General features: G+C 46.0%; 1 protein-coding gene across 1 annotated transcript in view; it reads right to left on the reverse strand.

Annotated features, from left to right (window-relative positions):
- The window catches only part of DPP8 (dipeptidyl-peptidase 8), a 20,594-nt gene extending 4,898 nt beyond the window's left edge, over positions 1-15,696 (reverse strand). Inside the window, exons 1-14 of the mRNA XM_010143067.1 lie at positions 15,675-15,696; positions 13,310-13,579; positions 11,682-11,794; positions 10,627-10,800; positions 9,615-9,783; positions 8,291-8,401; positions 7,777-7,905; positions 6,423-6,484; positions 5,322-5,422; positions 4,049-4,226; positions 3,763-3,922; positions 2,569-2,648; positions 1,287-1,439; positions 559-694 (exon numbers count right to left, since the gene is read on the reverse strand). Coding sequence (XP_010141369.1) covers positions 559-694; positions 1,287-1,439; positions 2,569-2,648; positions 3,763-3,922; positions 4,049-4,226; positions 5,322-5,422; positions 6,423-6,484; positions 7,777-7,905; positions 8,291-8,401; positions 9,615-9,783; positions 10,627-10,800; positions 11,682-11,794; positions 13,310-13,568 — 1,825 coding nt within the window. The 5' untranslated portion in view covers positions 13,569-13,579; positions 15,675-15,696. The remainder of the gene's footprint in view (positions 1-558; positions 695-1,286; positions 1,440-2,568; positions 2,649-3,762; positions 3,923-4,048; positions 4,227-5,321; positions 5,423-6,422; positions 6,485-7,776; positions 7,906-8,290; positions 8,402-9,614; positions 9,784-10,626; positions 10,801-11,681; positions 11,795-13,309; positions 13,580-15,674) is intronic.
- Between the last annotated feature and the right edge of the window lie 6 nt (positions 15,697-15,702).

Genomic DNA, 15,702 nt, shown 5'->3' on the forward strand with positions numbered 1-15,702 from the left:
CCCCCAGTCTGCAGCCCAATGGGGGCCCTCCCACACCTTCCAGTGGATGTGGCTGGGACCAGGCAGAAACCAGAAATGCCCCAGCCACAGGGGTGCTCTCTCAGTCCTATCACATTCCCATCCCTCCTCTCTCTTCTCCCCTGACACAGCCTTAACAGCTATCCTGTCCCTTCCTAACCCTCAAAAAGCCATGAGCAGCACACAGCTATTGAGAAGTGTACACTCCTCCCAGAAGCGTGCTCGTTAGCAGGCAGATAGCACGGAGTAAACAAGTGCACTTAAACCCATCCCCTGATGCTGAAACTGCCTCTCTACAGTTTCTACTGGCTCTGACAACTTGGTAATTTACACTCTAAATTCCTTCACGGCCAGTTTATACCCATTTGTTGTTGAGCTGAAAATGTCACTCCTGTACTTCCACGAACTCCTCACACAAGCATGAGTTTCAGAGACAAGTCTAGTCATCCACAACAGCAAATCTCAAGCAAACATAATCTGGAATATCTTCCATTCTGTGATCCTGCTGGTCCTTTTCTAGTTCCTCATCCATGTCATTACCTGCTGAATCTAAAATGGTAGCCCAGAATTCCTTTGTCCTGTGAGCTGCATCATCTTCAGGTCCTGTCAGCCGGTAAAGTGACACACAGTGGGGGTTCTTCTGATTACTGTACTTGCTGATAAACATGTCACAATCCTAGGGAGAAGAACATTACCTTGAACTTCTCGGTGCAGAGACACAAACAAAAGTGATCATTTCTTTCTGCATTTCGATCTTTGAGAAGATGCTTATGGAACAAATTAAGCCAGGAAGTCTGAGCACTTTTGATAACAGAATCTAAGAAGCTACAGTCCTCAGCAAGACTCAGATATGAACACTCCAAAGCCAAAAATACACTGGCACAAGGACCTTGTCACACATCCTCTTCTGGGTAAAGCATTCCCAGCTGAACAGGCTACTGCCCCAGCTGCCTGGAACCCCTTAGGGTCCCCTCCTCTGGTGATGGTCCTATTGCCCGCGTCTGGCGAAAAGAGTCAAACAGTTTCAACCAATTCACCCTGTCTCCTTTGGCCCGAAGTGAGCTAAAAAGCAACTGAACTGGGAAGTCAAATCTGGTTTCCAGGGTGGCTTTACACACTCACTGTACAACACACAGGAGCACACACCACAGTGAAAAATCTGCTTTGGTTATATTAAATACGGCCTCGTCTGCCAACTGACAAAGGACAAGACTGTGCTGCGATAAGCCACAGCACACCCTGCCAAGGCCTCGGAGGCAGGCAGGTACCTGGCTGACACAGCAGGCATGCGAGTAACCCCGTTCTGTCAGCCGCTTTACTTCTCCAGGATTCTCGTAGTTAACAACGTACAAGTGATGCTCTAAAGGCGAGTCTTTTGTGCCTTGGAAGTACACCAGTTTCTTGGCTTCATCAACATAGATCTGTCAGAAACAAAACACAATACATCCCTTGGTATTGTTTCATGCCAAAACAATACCCAGTTCTACCACCTCTGAGTCTCCCTGCCCAGTTCCACAAAGCTGAGTTGTAGCCCAACAATCTACAAGGAGTAAGACAAATGACTCTTCTCACTGCCCACAACTCTGTCAGTTGAGATTTGCACTTCACACCTTACCGTTCAGCGCTCTCGTGCGGGTCCGTTACTCTTCCCGGTCTCCCCTATTGTTTGCTATGCTAAATAACTCTGTCCCCCTTCCTAGGTCACCCCCCAACTCTTCAGACCCTTTCCCAAATCACATCTGATATAAACCACCCCAGAAGGAAATCAAGGCCACCTCAAATGCTCCTCAGCTGTCCCTTCTTTCTGAGCAGACAGCAGAACAGATTCAAATGCAGGTCAACTTGCACAACTCCTTCCCTAACCCCATTTCTAATTACCATTTAGGAAGGATTTCAAAGACCTTTACAAGTTCAAACCAGTCAGACAGTTCTCCTTGAACTGCTGTTTGATTAAAATAATCAAAGAATTCATCCAGCTCAGACCTAGAAGAGTAGCAGTTTGAGGCACATTCCCCTCCTCCTCGTGCAAGCTTACAGGCAACAGGGAACATAAATATTGTGTATTCTGGCTAAAAAGGGACAGGGTTAATACATGTATGCTGATCCCTCCAACGAGTATCTCTTGATTCCAGGACAGCAGCTGAACACCACTGTGACACCTTGCTGCTCATGGAACATGTGGAATTTCCTCACTGCAGCCTCACAGAATTTTTTCTCCCTTCTCTTTAAGCCTTGAGCTTAGTGGGGAAAACTTGTTGACAAGGATCTGCATGGGAACACACAGGAAAAATCACCAACTGACTGTACTGCTTTCCCACAGTGCCAAAACTGCAATCTCTGGTCTAGAATAACAGGAAGGTAGAGAAGGATGAAAGCACACCAAAAACCCCCACGTGATCCATACTCAATATCAGGAGTGGCAGGGTTCACTGTGCTCAGGAAGTGGAGCCTCACTAATGCGATGGGTACTGATCTGTGAGGCCCCAGAGACCGTATCCCAGCAGTGTGTGCTGCTTGCGGGATACCCCTGCAGCAAGAGCAGAGACTTACGTTGGATCCGTGTCTGCCAAGCACTTCCCATTCTCCACTGGTAATCGCTATCTCCTCTTTGATGGGGCACTTGAAGTCACCTGCAAATAACCAACATACAGAGACTTGACACTTCAGAATCTCAGGTGTCAAGAATTAAGAATTTTGCAACAATGTGAGGAACAACTCTGCTTTTACAAGATGGTTTGATTTCCCTTAGAATTCGGGAGGTTTAGTGAAAAAAAGAAGTTGGATGCACTCAGAGAAATCAACTGAGGATGTAACACTGTCTGGAATAATTAAAAAAAAGAAGCATGAAACTAGGACCTCTAGTAAAATCAACCTTCAACACACACTAAGTAAATTAAGTATCACAGCATGAAACTGTAAATTAAAGAATATCTGCTGTGGAAAAGCCACTCCAGGAGCTTTGCACACAGCTATATCAGCATCTGAGCAAGACCAAATGTTGACTGCAGCTCAAAAGCACATAGTCCTTGAGTGTTTCTGCTTGCAATGACTCTTCCTGCATTTCCATTTGCAACAGCTGCCAGTAATTCTCCCCTACTGACACCTCTGTCTACACAGCAATACCATGACTGCTTTTAAGAGCAGAGAGAAATTCTCTGAATAGTTGTATATAGTATGCGCCAAGAACACATGTTCATTCTAGTGGGACTAACATGCCCACTCAGAGGGAGCCCCTCTGTGGACCTTCTAACAGCACTTTCAAACTGTGCTCTTTGTTTACTCACCTAGTTGTAAAGGCTGACGAGGACTAGTTGGTTTTACTCACAAAATCAGGCCGTGAACCAATGTGCATCTATTAGACACACTGATTCTGCCCATCAGAGGTAGCTGAGTTACCACCATAATGACCAACCCCTGGCAAAGTTGGTGCACAAACAGTCCCAGCGTTGACAAGGAAAAGCCAAACAAGTGTATTTCACGGTATTACAGAGAACTCATTTTCCACTTGATTTTTTAAACTTTTCCCTCTAGTCTGTGAGCAGGAATCAGGGTTAAAATGAAGGCATGCTGAATACAGAACAACCCCTGGACAATTTCAAGAGGAACAACTGCACACTGACGTGCTTTCCTGGACAACAGCAGGAGTTTCCAGCAAGACAACAATTCCTGCCACCTGGAAGGACATTTATTTCCTCACTAGTCGGCAGCAAATACCCAATTAAAGCAAAGACTAATTTCACTTACTGGGAGCAGGAAGTCCTCCACATGACCGTTTATACTTGCTCTCCTTCAAAACCGAGACGATTTTGTATAGGTGCCGAAATCCTGTTTTACACTCGGAGGCAAAAATGAATTCTATCTCATCTTCACAGGTTTGAGGGAAAACATGGAAGATATCATGGATCTACCAAGACAGAGCAGTGGATCACTGTTAGCAGCAGGACTTTGGCACTGAAGTTCACTTAACTCAGGAGTACAGCATGAAGTTTGACAACAAACTGTCAGAGAAGGCTGAAATTCAAATTCTTACATTTATCCAGATGTCTGTTGTTTCTTCATAAATAATGAAAGGTGTAACAGAATCTGGTACAGCATCGATAAGTTTCTGTCTTTCCATTGCATCATCTTCTGTGGGGATGAATAATGCAGGAGGGATCAGGACTATCTGAAGCCGAGTTTGGGAGCGATCCAGTAAGATAGACCAGATGCTGTTGAGGGGACAGATATTAGAGAAAATAACGTGCAACCGTGAGTATTAGGCAGGTCTGAAGATCTCCACAAACACTCATTAGCACTAGGCATTTTGAGGGAGTCAGTGTTCAATTTCAGATTAAGCGCAAAGCCACGTGTAAAATTTCACCCACATGAACAAATCTCTTCCATAACACGAGAACCTATTTCACTTCATTTCAATATTACATAAGCACTGCAGGTTCAAAAGTTTAATTCTATTCTCCCAGATTTGAATTGTGCTTTAAGGGAGAAGGAGAAGAGAAAAATCCGAGGGAATAATGAAGCAGAAAAATTTCAACTGATACTGTGAAAATACTAATGTTTTAAATCTATACCTGGCAGATAATACTACTGGCACCTAAGTGGGCTGGCAGCAGACCCTGCCGTCCTCCTGATGGCTTTGCACACAGCTCTAGCAATAATCCTGCAAAGGTAATGTAGCAAATGTGTCCCTGCATTTCTTTTCCACATTTGGGGGAAAAAAATAAATAGAACTAAAAAGGTGAAAGCCATCTTTAGATTCAAGAACTGGAGAAGGGCAATTCTGGAGAAGCTTCTGGTGAGTTAGAAACACTGTACTACATCATCTACAGGGTTAAAAATGACATGCAAATGTAAGTAGCACTTACAGCAGGTTTTCTGATCAGTAAGTCTGGTCAGCAAGGATGGTCCAGGGCGCTAGCCTAGGGCCTGGGGACCTGGGCTCATTTCTCTCCTCAGCCACAGACTTCCTTGTGACCATGGCAAGTCACTTAGCCTCTCTGGGCTTCAGGTCCCCATCTGTAAAATGGGGACAAGAGCACTGCACTCTCTCTCACAGGGATGCTGAGAGGACACATACATCAAAGGCTGCGAGTGCCCAATACCAAAGCAACAGGGCCAGGTACCAGAGAAAGAGACAAGGGGAACTGCGATTTGGGTTTGGAAAAACGGTCCCCTTGGTACAGACAAACTTGTAGCAATGTAAAAATGAAAGCAGGCTTAAGCTTGGAGAAAACAGACCACAGCACTCTGCTTCTAAACTGCATTGCCCCCAACCTTCTAAGCAGAGACAGGATTAACATACGCACTATTTTCCTTCTGGCGTCCACCCAGCTCTAGCAATGTACTCTACTCCTTCAAAGAGGATCTCGAAGGGCTGAACTAGCTCTTTATCCACAACATCTGCAATCTGTTGACAAAGCAGCAATTCAGTGACACTGAGATGAACTCCCACAAACCACTTTTCATGCACAATGAGAGTATGGACATAGAAGACATCCTCTGTGCAGCTCATGCAATTTACACTGCTCAGCCTTTAGAACCCAGGAGATTCAACCCTGTGTGTGGCCAGACACCAGCACCGTAGGAGACCTGAACTCTACCAGCGCAACCAGGGCTGGGACTTGAGAAATCTATCGCTTGTCTCAGACACGTCTCTTTAACACTCAGTTTCCCCTTGTAAAGGGGAAGTGACTTGCACCAAGCTATTTTGTAATGCGTTTTCATTGGTAAATGTTTAACATCCCTCACGACATCTGGTTATCAATGTGGATCTAATTCACAATGTGCAAATCGGGACTGGGGACAAGTCCCAGTGGTACCCAAAGGGCTGCAATGGCTTTCCCTGCCTTTGCTGGCTGTCATCAGCATCACTATCCCAGGAGGTGACTGCTGATGCCTAAAGCAGTGGAAGGGTAGAGAGGATCCCAGTAATGTATGGTTGTTACCGTCTCTGTTTGGTAAGATTAATTTCTCAGCTCTCTGAAGATCTTGGCCTGGGCTATGGAAATTTCTGCATCTGTTAAAAATCCCAGGGCGAAAGCCAAGCGCATCGCTTTCCCTAAGTTCATACTTTTGTAAGGTCATATATCGCTATCACAATCAAATTTTCTCAATATCTGCAGCCAATCAAGAGATCCGTCACATAAGAAGGTCTAACCATCCACACCAAAAATACTCTGCTCAGCAGCTGAGTTCATAAACCAGTGGTAAAGAATGAAAGCAGAGCCTTGAGAAATACTGCTGTGCACACAGACACCACGTATCTGCACCAGAATGAACCTCCACAGAAGACATTAAGCTATTGCAACCAAGACAGTTTACTTGTACAGATCTGGAAAATGAATTTTACCAAAAAAGAACCACAGAAACTATATTTATTTGGCAAACAAGCAGAACATAGAACTTACTCTGCCTTCTGCATTGATTGTCACTTCCGAGATCTTGAAAGTGACCTTTGGATTTGCTGTACCTATAAAAACAGATGTTAGTAGTCAGGCACCAACTGTTTGCTTCCAAGAGGGCAGGCTTGGACTGAGGATTATTGTGGTGTCATTCACTCAGGACTGGAACAGGCAAAGAGCAGAACACTCTTTGATCAAATAGCCTATGGCATGTATGGGAGACAGCAAAGAACCAGGCTGAGAAAAAAAAAAAAAAAGAGACTGAAACACAAGGCAGCCTCAGTGGATTTTTTTTAAAGAGATTTGGGCTTTGGTTGGCTCATTTTTCTGAAGCACTGAAACTTCGCATTGAACAGAGCTATAACAACATACTATTAGAAATCTGGGCATACACAAGTATCAAACACCCACGAGGAGTCATCTCTCGCTTCCCAGGCTAACACTGAGCTTTTCTTCCTCCTTGAAAGAAGTTGTAAATCAGGATCATAAGCAAAACACTTTCCCCAGTGGATCAGGAAGTCTGCAAGACCTGAATGAATTCTGCACCTTGGGAAGCTCAGCCAAACAGAAGATATTTCTCAAAAAAAAAGAAAATTTCAAGAGTGGGATAAGAGAGAGAACCACTGTCATCAAATGTGAGCAACATGCCCTGCTGTATCCGGAGGGAAATCTCAGAAGGACAAGGGTCAAACTCTTCAAACTTGCCCCAGACACCTGACAGATTCAGCCCTCAGCAGGTCTGCTTAAGTTCCACTTTCCTGCTTCCAACAGCATTTCACTTTACACGCCTCAAGCCTGCCCTCACTCCATGACTGCTAAAGCCTCCAGATCATTTACTGCTTAAAAATACGACAACAGGAGGTTTGCCTGATAGGCTGTAAGTGTGCTGAGTTTGTTGCTCAAAGTCCAAGAGCAATCATGGAGACCAGAGTCTGCCAGGGCACTGCCAGCAGCTAAGCAGAAACCCTCCCAACAAATCAAAAAGCCATAGATCTGCAGTTATTCCTTCAGAGACACAGGGCTGTAATGAGAATCAGCTCCTCAACAACTGAGATCTGCCAGGATCTGAGGCAGCAACTCCAAAATAGAGACAATCAGATAGGGTTTCTGCCAACCCCTGAGACATCCAGACTCTCAGCTCTTAGTAACCACATGGCTGGAATATCAGCACACTCACCAGGGACTAATCTAGCAGCAGCAGTTTCCCCAAACACATTTCCACCACCTGCACACCAATTCAAAGACTACTCAAGACCTCTCCAACAACCCCTGCTCTAAGCGAGGAGAGTCACTGCTGTGAGGCTCATGCAATAAAACATTTGTCTCCCAGAAGCAGAGACGGAAGGTATCGAGGCCTCACCAGTTTTGGGGTACCGGAAGGAATCTGTTCTTCTTGTCTCCAGCATGGGCGATGTGACATGAATGATTTCCACCTCTGACTCATCGTTTTCTTCATAAAGAATTTGAAGAACTTTACCACCATTCAGTGCTGTAAATGAATTAACATCTCCTGGTCAGAACAGCTCTCATTATCAGTTATTGCAGGCATCAGTGTTCTCCCGGAAGTGCAAGCAGATTGGAAAGAAGAATCCCAGATTCATGTTTCATTAAGCAAAGCACTCCAAGATTCTTACAACTCCTACCACTTGTGAGAAGGGCTGTTATGAGAAGGAAAGTCTCTTCCCCAGTAACATGTGCTCACAAGGCCACTGTAATGTGCCCACAGCTGCAGATAGCTCAAAAGGAGCTAGCTCACATAAAGGTTCCTACTTCACATAAAGACAAGTAACAGCAAAAAATAACTCTGCACTGGACAACACAGCCAGGGCCCCACTCCTTGTGCCTGTCAGACACACTGGATCCACCACACTTACTTGGCTGTGCCTTTGGGCTCCACCAGTAGCCAGTGTATCTGTCAAACTCCTCCTGCAGCACAAAAGTAGCCACGCCAGCACATTTTGGATCCTCCTCAACATTGGCCAATTCTAAAAAAAGACAAAAATTAGTTCATGATGTACTGCAGAGTCAAACCAGTTTTGCATTATCCCAAACGTGGCCCAAGTTCACCCCCCCGGAACAATTACACAACAATAACTTTGACTTCTCAGCAGATTTGTTTGCTGCTTCCACCCTGCTCTGATGATTTATTTAAGGAGGATCTAATCCTCTCTGACATGGCAGCCTCTTTTAGGCAAGGAAAGCCATCCTCTCTTCTTAATCCTACCCTGTTAGTCCATTTTCTATGGGCTAGTCAAGAAAATATTCTTTCTACCTGAGCTCAGTGAATTAAACCACAACTTTCAAGAAAATCAAAGAAAACAAAAACCCAAACCAAAGCTTTCTGAACAACTGAAAATATCAATATTCAGAGAAATGAAAACATCAGGATTTCATTCACTGAACAAACCAAAAGAAGAGACTTACATAACATCTCAACAGGATGACATATCTATAGGGCTTCAATATTTTTCCTGTTACCCTGGAGGTAACTTAGCAGCACTCCATAAATAATTATCATCTGAGGAGGAGTCATTGCTACAGTTTATTTTTAATGTACTTACATAATGTTTTAATATTTAACATTTAAATAAGCTGAAGCATTATTATAAAGTATCCGAACTTTTAATTCAACTAAAATTCAAATGCTATACTTTAAATACAAGGTATGTTTAAATGCAAAACGCAATTGAATTTTAAAAAGTGTTTTTATCTGCAATTTCCCACTTTCCTTCCTCAGGATATGTGTCTAAAACAGAGTTGGAGAGGGTAAGAAGCGAAGACCAAAGTTCCTGAGGATGAGGAGCCCAGCAGAAGCCACAGAGCTGTTCAGGAACTGTTCATATTGTTTCTAAAAAGCCCTGCAGCCTGATTGCACTGGCAGAAACTTTCCTCCAGCTCGATTCCACCCACAGCTCCTCCACACAGAAAAGGCTGTTCCAGCAAAAAGGAATGTGCTGCGTTGAGTGCCCTTCTATATGTATTCAACAAATAACGCATTCTGCCAGGTTCTACAGTGCAGGACAAGGAATCATCCCACAGCATCTGCACTAGAGGAAACACATAGAAGTGACAAACAAGGTGGAATAACCAGCGGCCATTCCCCCTGATTTCCACAGAACCCCTGGTGCCATCGCTGAATTCAGTCTGGCAAGAACAAGTGCAGAGGAGGCGCAGAGATTTTAATTTGGGATGCGTTACCATTGTGCACAAACGTGAGCCTCCGTTCTTCTCTGGTTTCTATATTCGATATCCAGATGTCATTGCTGTGGATAAATGCAATCCAATTTGGATCAGCTGGACAAAGCTTGGGATCCATCCGGATATTTGGACAGCTGGTCTCTACCAGGATGGGTCTTAAAGGCTGTTGCTGTTTGAAAGAAAAAAACAAAAGCACATGGACACTTACAAAATTAACCTGGATGATCAGAAGGTCTCCAAGACCACAGTAGTGAGGACACAGACTTCAAATGCAGAGGTTTACAGCAGAGGAACACTATCCATTTAAAACACAGAGAAATACTGCACAGGTATTTGATAGGGAAAGTCGGTTGCACAGATGCCACCAGGGCCTCTTTCACCAGAGCCGAGGATTAGCCACAAAGCAGAAGGCAGCTTGCCTAGAGAAGGCTGGCATGCTCTTAAAAACATCTCCCTAAAAAGGGGCTTGCAGAACGTACAATCCCGTCCTCCAAAAGCAACTCAGGGAATAGTAAATTCCCCCAGAGAGCAGGGTTAGTCAGACGTTAAGCGCTGTTTAATAGTAAGAAATTATTTCAGCTTTGAAGTCCAGCTTTAACAGCAGCCGAGTAAAAGTTGCTTGTTCTACAAGTTATACAGTCAAATCTTGTCACCCAGAGAGCACTGACTGATGAACAGTGACCTCTAAACCACAAGTGGGGAAGAAAACCTGCCTCTGACATATTACATGGAAGAGCACAGAGCTCTTTTTACTGGCATTGCTGCTTATGAGAAATCCACAAAATCCGTGTCCTGCCTTGCTGCCACCATTTCTACCATTTCTTGTAGATCTCCACAACCATGGAAACATATCCCTATGGAGGACTTCTCCACGGTTCAAGGGTTCTCAAGGCTACTCGCTGTGCTAGTGCAGCAGTAACTGGTGATCACACTCTGCTTTCACTCCAAGCCAAAGGAGCTTTTAGCCAGAGGGAAGGAGATGATGCAGAAAACAGCAGATAAGTAAACTCACAGTGAATCCGTGAGGGCCTCCATCTTTGACATGATAAATCCCACTCCCGGCCTGAAACAGGAAGGTGCCGCTTTCTCGGTGGTAGTCGTACGAAGCAATCCCAATGGTGCCAATTCGCTTCCTCTCCCGTAGCAGCTCCTCTTCACGAGAGTACATCCCATAGTCCAGGACGGCCTGAATAGGGGCAGAGAAGCACTATCAACACCTCTGCTCTGCATGTCTTACTACACTGGCAAAGCATCTCTGCACGCTGAGCTTCCCGGAGCAGATGGCTGTGCAGACACCCTCCTCCTTCAGAATCCTGCTGGCAGCCAGAAGCTCGAGCCTCTGCCATCAGCACTTGTAGGTGCAGGTCATGATCAGATCCCAGCTGCAAATACTTCTACCATAGCAAGGCCAGCATTACTTCCAGTATCCACTGGTATAGCAAAGATCTGAGTGGAGGTCTCTTGTTTCTAGAGCGAGCAGGAGGATCTTTGCCAACTTTCACAATGATACACTGTGGCTGGTCTGGTGGGAGGACAGCACAGAAGGAATTTTATGTCTGGCTGACAGCCTGAGGAAGTAACAGGGGAAAAAAACACACCAAACTCCACATGGGGTTTGTCCCACCCCCTCCAACCTGCTGTGGTGCATGGGGTGGGACTGGAGCGGGCTTGCTGTGTGCAGAGGTGAAAAGGGGACACACATCCCAGGGAATGGGTGAGGGATCCTCTACTCCAGCATGAGCCACTGACTGATCCTCAGGGGGACACTTGCCCCGCGAGACAGGGACTGTTGGAGACCACGAGCTCCTTCAGCAGTCCCCAGGATCTCACAGCAGGGAATTTGATGCAAATTAGTACTTGCAATCTCTGACGGCAAAGGAGAGATCCAGCACACATGGCTTCTATGATGCACAAGGGCTGTAACTCTAAACACTGATGAGAAAGCCAGGCTTGTTTTTGAGATGGCTGCAGAGTTAGCTCCAAATTTTAATGATGGCTTATAGGTGCAACCCCAAAGCCTGGGTATTCACTACACTGCCAAGAAGCAAGAAAGAAATCAAGACCCACCGGAAAAAGATCCAAAAGCGGCTTCCAGGAAAGCATGAGGACGGCAGCTTTGTTTATGGTTTTGGGAATTTCAGAGTAGAAGAGTGTGTTCTCCCTGTTTTCCCCAGACATTGCTATTGTGAAAGTAAGGAGAAAAAAAAAAGCATATTAACTTCAGTTAATGATCCAAACACCCTCAAAGGATGCCCAGGAACAGCTCCACAGGCGCTTCCTACCAGAAGAATTGACAGCCTCTGCACTGCAGCCTTGCTCTGGGAATTCCCTGTTCCACAGAAATGCAAGTCACAAAGAAAGCGGAGAACAAGGAACTTCACCCCACACTGCCTGAAGCATATCTGTGTCTGCCTGAAGGCTGGGGATCCTTTTATTTTACAAGGTCTTAAAACCAATGCTAATTTCCCTGGCTGGAATACAGCATGATGCAGCTTGTGTTTCAAAGCTAATGCATCTGTAGGAAGGTTTGAACATCCCTTTCCTGCTCCTCTCCCTCGATGCTATTCAGGTTTCTGAAAGCTCCTGCCAAGGCACATGGGGATCCGCCCAGAGGGAGCCAAATGTGCCCCAGGGAAGGCCAGGTCTGACCTACAGCTCAGGAAGTGGAAACCAGAGCTCCTCTCAGCTGCGGTCAGCCTTAACCTACCCTCGACGTGCTTGAACTCAGCCTCATTCAAGGATTTTGACCCCCATCCTCTGACAAGGGGAAAAAGAGACAGATCAGCAGCTTTCTGACCACGTCACTGCACAGCGCATGTAAAGACTCTGTGAAGCACAAATCACAGCTTAAGCAACTAGCCTGAGCAGCAAGCAACCAGGCTAGAACATGGTTCCAGGCCTTTGCTCCGGACACCGCTTCTCCTCTGAGCCCATTTTTTTGTGGTCTGATGCTCAGCTAGTGCAGCTTTGGACAAAAAAAGCCACCCAGAAGGTTGTTCTCTTCATATCAGTGCCAAAACACTTCAAGCACAGTTGCAGTTAAGAAATGCAGATAAAACAAGTGAACACTAATTAGTGGAACAATGCAGAAGTGAGAACTGAGACCAAGAACAAAAAATTACATTCAGTTCTTCATTACTGAGACCAAAAATGTTGAGAAAAACATTTTCTCTCTAAGTTGCCCCACCCTATGCTGCTATTTATTCCCTCCAGAATCCCTGGAAAACGTACTCTGACAGTAGCCAAGGCACAAAGGACTCTCAAAATTACATTTACAGTCTTGGTTTGTGAAGGAATCTTTAAAACAGAAAAGGATTTTCTACCTACTAGTTGTAATTAAGAGACAGGAGATCAGACTGAGACAGATCTTGGAGAAGGGATAGTATACTTGGAGTGAGCAAAAACAGACTGAACAAACTTAACCCCTCCTCCCAGCTAGAGAACATGCCCCTAAGGACACTTCACGGCTCTTTTCCAGCTCCAATAGGCCCAATAGGCTCCAACCTCACCACTTTTGTGGGAGGTGACATCCCAAGTTTTAATGAGAGATTAGGATCATGAATTTGACCAGCTAATTTGGCCTGAAATCCATTCCAATTTAACTACCAGAAATATCCAACCCTCAAGAACCCTCAAACCCAAACCACCTCTGCAGGGAGTGTTTAGTCAAGACCCAGCTGTTGCAGCAGGCTTACCCAGATAGTAGATCCTATCGGAGTGAGGTCCTTCAGGATCGTTTTTCTTCACAAACGTGAAGTCGTGAGGGGCTTTTGCCATCATGTACCCATGATACTTCCGCGTATCTGTGAGCAGTTTCCGAAGCTGGCTCCAGGAATGTCTCTCTACGTAGAAAGGTTCCAGTTTTGGCTGTTCCTCTCTCTGGACCTGCTCCTCACGGTCCGCAGTTTCAAAGATTTCAAGGCCTGGCTGTTCAGTTTCCATGGCTGCTGCCATGTTGCATGTTTCTGGAAGAATGGAATAGCAGAGGGTCAGCATTGCCTTCCCAGCAAACATTCACTTCAGACTCCCAAAACACATCACAGCAAAAGGGCTATAAGAAAACCTCCAGTTCATGGGGCAAAAAACCCCAGTGGAATGGAGAGGACTAGCAAAGAGTCCCATTCTGTTTTCCAGAGCAGAAATCTAAGAAGTTCAGAGTTACTGTCGTTTGCTTGTGTCACACAGACTTGCACACACACACCCCCCTGAATATCAACTATTCATTTCAGTTCAAGAAGTGAATCGATTCTTCCCCATTAAGCTCCTACTGCTTCCCACTCCCTGTGAACTCCACAAATATCACCTCGGTACACTGACAACAGAACAGGGAACAATTAGGGCTGTAGCAAGACCTGGGACAACCAACTGCTTAGAAGAAACAACTTTAGTAGTTGACTTGGAACTACCAGGCCACACACAACGGGCCTACACAACCACGTGCCCTTATTCCCATTATTGTCCTATAATTTCTTGGGTTTGTTCGTGTCTTCTTTCAAACAAAGCTCAGAAGGGTCTAGCAATGCTCATCACTATTCTATCACCTCAGGGATAATTACAAATACTGTATAGATAAGACTCTTCCAGAAGAGTTAAGCAATACCAGAAAAAAGGGGACACAGTGATAAAAGGCATTTTCCAAACAGATTTATCTGCAGCATAAGTCTTATTCTCCCAAACAGGCTGTTCATTTAGCAGACACCTCTTCCTGCAGTCAGCTGCACTTTGCAAAGTATATCTGAGCTGGAATTAACAGCCCAGGTGTCTGGCGAGAGGAAACCAAGTCCCTGCACTGTAAATCCCAGGTCTGAGGGCAGCTCCAAAAGCATCTAAGCTAAAAACTCCCCACCACATAGTTCATTACTGCAGGGACCAAGGTATAAGGACTGTCAACCCTCAAAAGGAGGGTTTTTTCTATATATAGAATGGAAAGACTGCACAACTGTTCTGCACACTGCCAGGGCAGAGCTTCGTGGCCTAAGCCTGCCAAAACCACTAATCCAGACTAAATAAAGCATTCCCATTGAGCAAACAGGCACTAAGGGACCACTGAATCTCAAGGCCTGGGCTTGGACAGCACAGCTCCCTGACAGACCGGCTCTACACAGCAGCTGAGATGTCACATCGCAGATGAGTGAAAAAAAGACAACCTACACCTTGGACCAAACCCATGTTAACACACACTGCTAACAGCAAAGCAGGGCAAGTCGGGATTAAAAGTTTGGTTCCACCCTTGACAATAGAAAAACAAACAGAGGTCTTTCTTTTGTCCAACCACTTACAACACAGAAACACCGCACAAGTTAAATGGCCCTTTAAAACTGGAAGGAGAGTCTAAACATACGCAGAACAATGCTCTGCTCAGACACCAAGAATGAGACTTCAAACCTGAATCCAAAACCTCTCCTCCAACCCTCAGAATTCCAACAAAGAACACTCTCCTTTCCCCACCTACACCCAGCTGCTGGTATGCTTTTAACGCGACCTACTTCTCACACTCCCCTCTCAAGAAAAGAGATAAAACCCGAAGAGCAGTAGACATTAATGAGCAAACAAGAGCAAGAACTGCCACCCGGCAAGGTGATGTCAGTGCAGGGTAACGCGAGGACCTGCCTCCCAAGAGATCACTGCAGGATCTTTACCACAGCCACCTTCTGCCACGTGAAGCACTTCATTTTCAGCCTCCTGCAGCCAGCATAGACCGTCCCATCCTTCAGACCAGCTCAGGGGACCCTCCAGCTCTACAACCCCGCAGGACGTCTCGTATCTGCAGGGTGCGCCGGAGGAGCAGAGGTCAGACCTGAGCGGGGTGAACGGCCACGGGGCCGCCGAGGTCGGAGGAAGTGAACAGACCCCAGGAGGGGCCCTCCACCACCGGGGGCTGCGGGAAGGCCTAGCCGGGGCGAAAAGCCAGGCCACCCCGGGGCAAGCCCCCTCCTCCTCCCACCCCAGGAGGTACCAGCAGCTCCCCCCAGCACAGAGGCGGCGGCTCCACTCGCAGGACCCCACCTCCCCGGGAACCCCGAGGTCCACGAAGGTCCTCACCCCACCCCCGGTACTCACGGCGCTCCGCGGCGGCGATGCTGCCCAG

This window comes from Buceros rhinoceros, unplaced genomic scaffold (assembly GCF_000710305.1).
Source record: "Buceros rhinoceros silvestris isolate BGI_N320 unplaced genomic scaffold, ASM71030v1 scaffold39919, whole genome shotgun sequence".
Classification (NCBI taxonomy): domain Eukaryota; kingdom Metazoa; phylum Chordata; class Aves; order Bucerotiformes; family Bucerotidae; genus Buceros; species Buceros rhinoceros.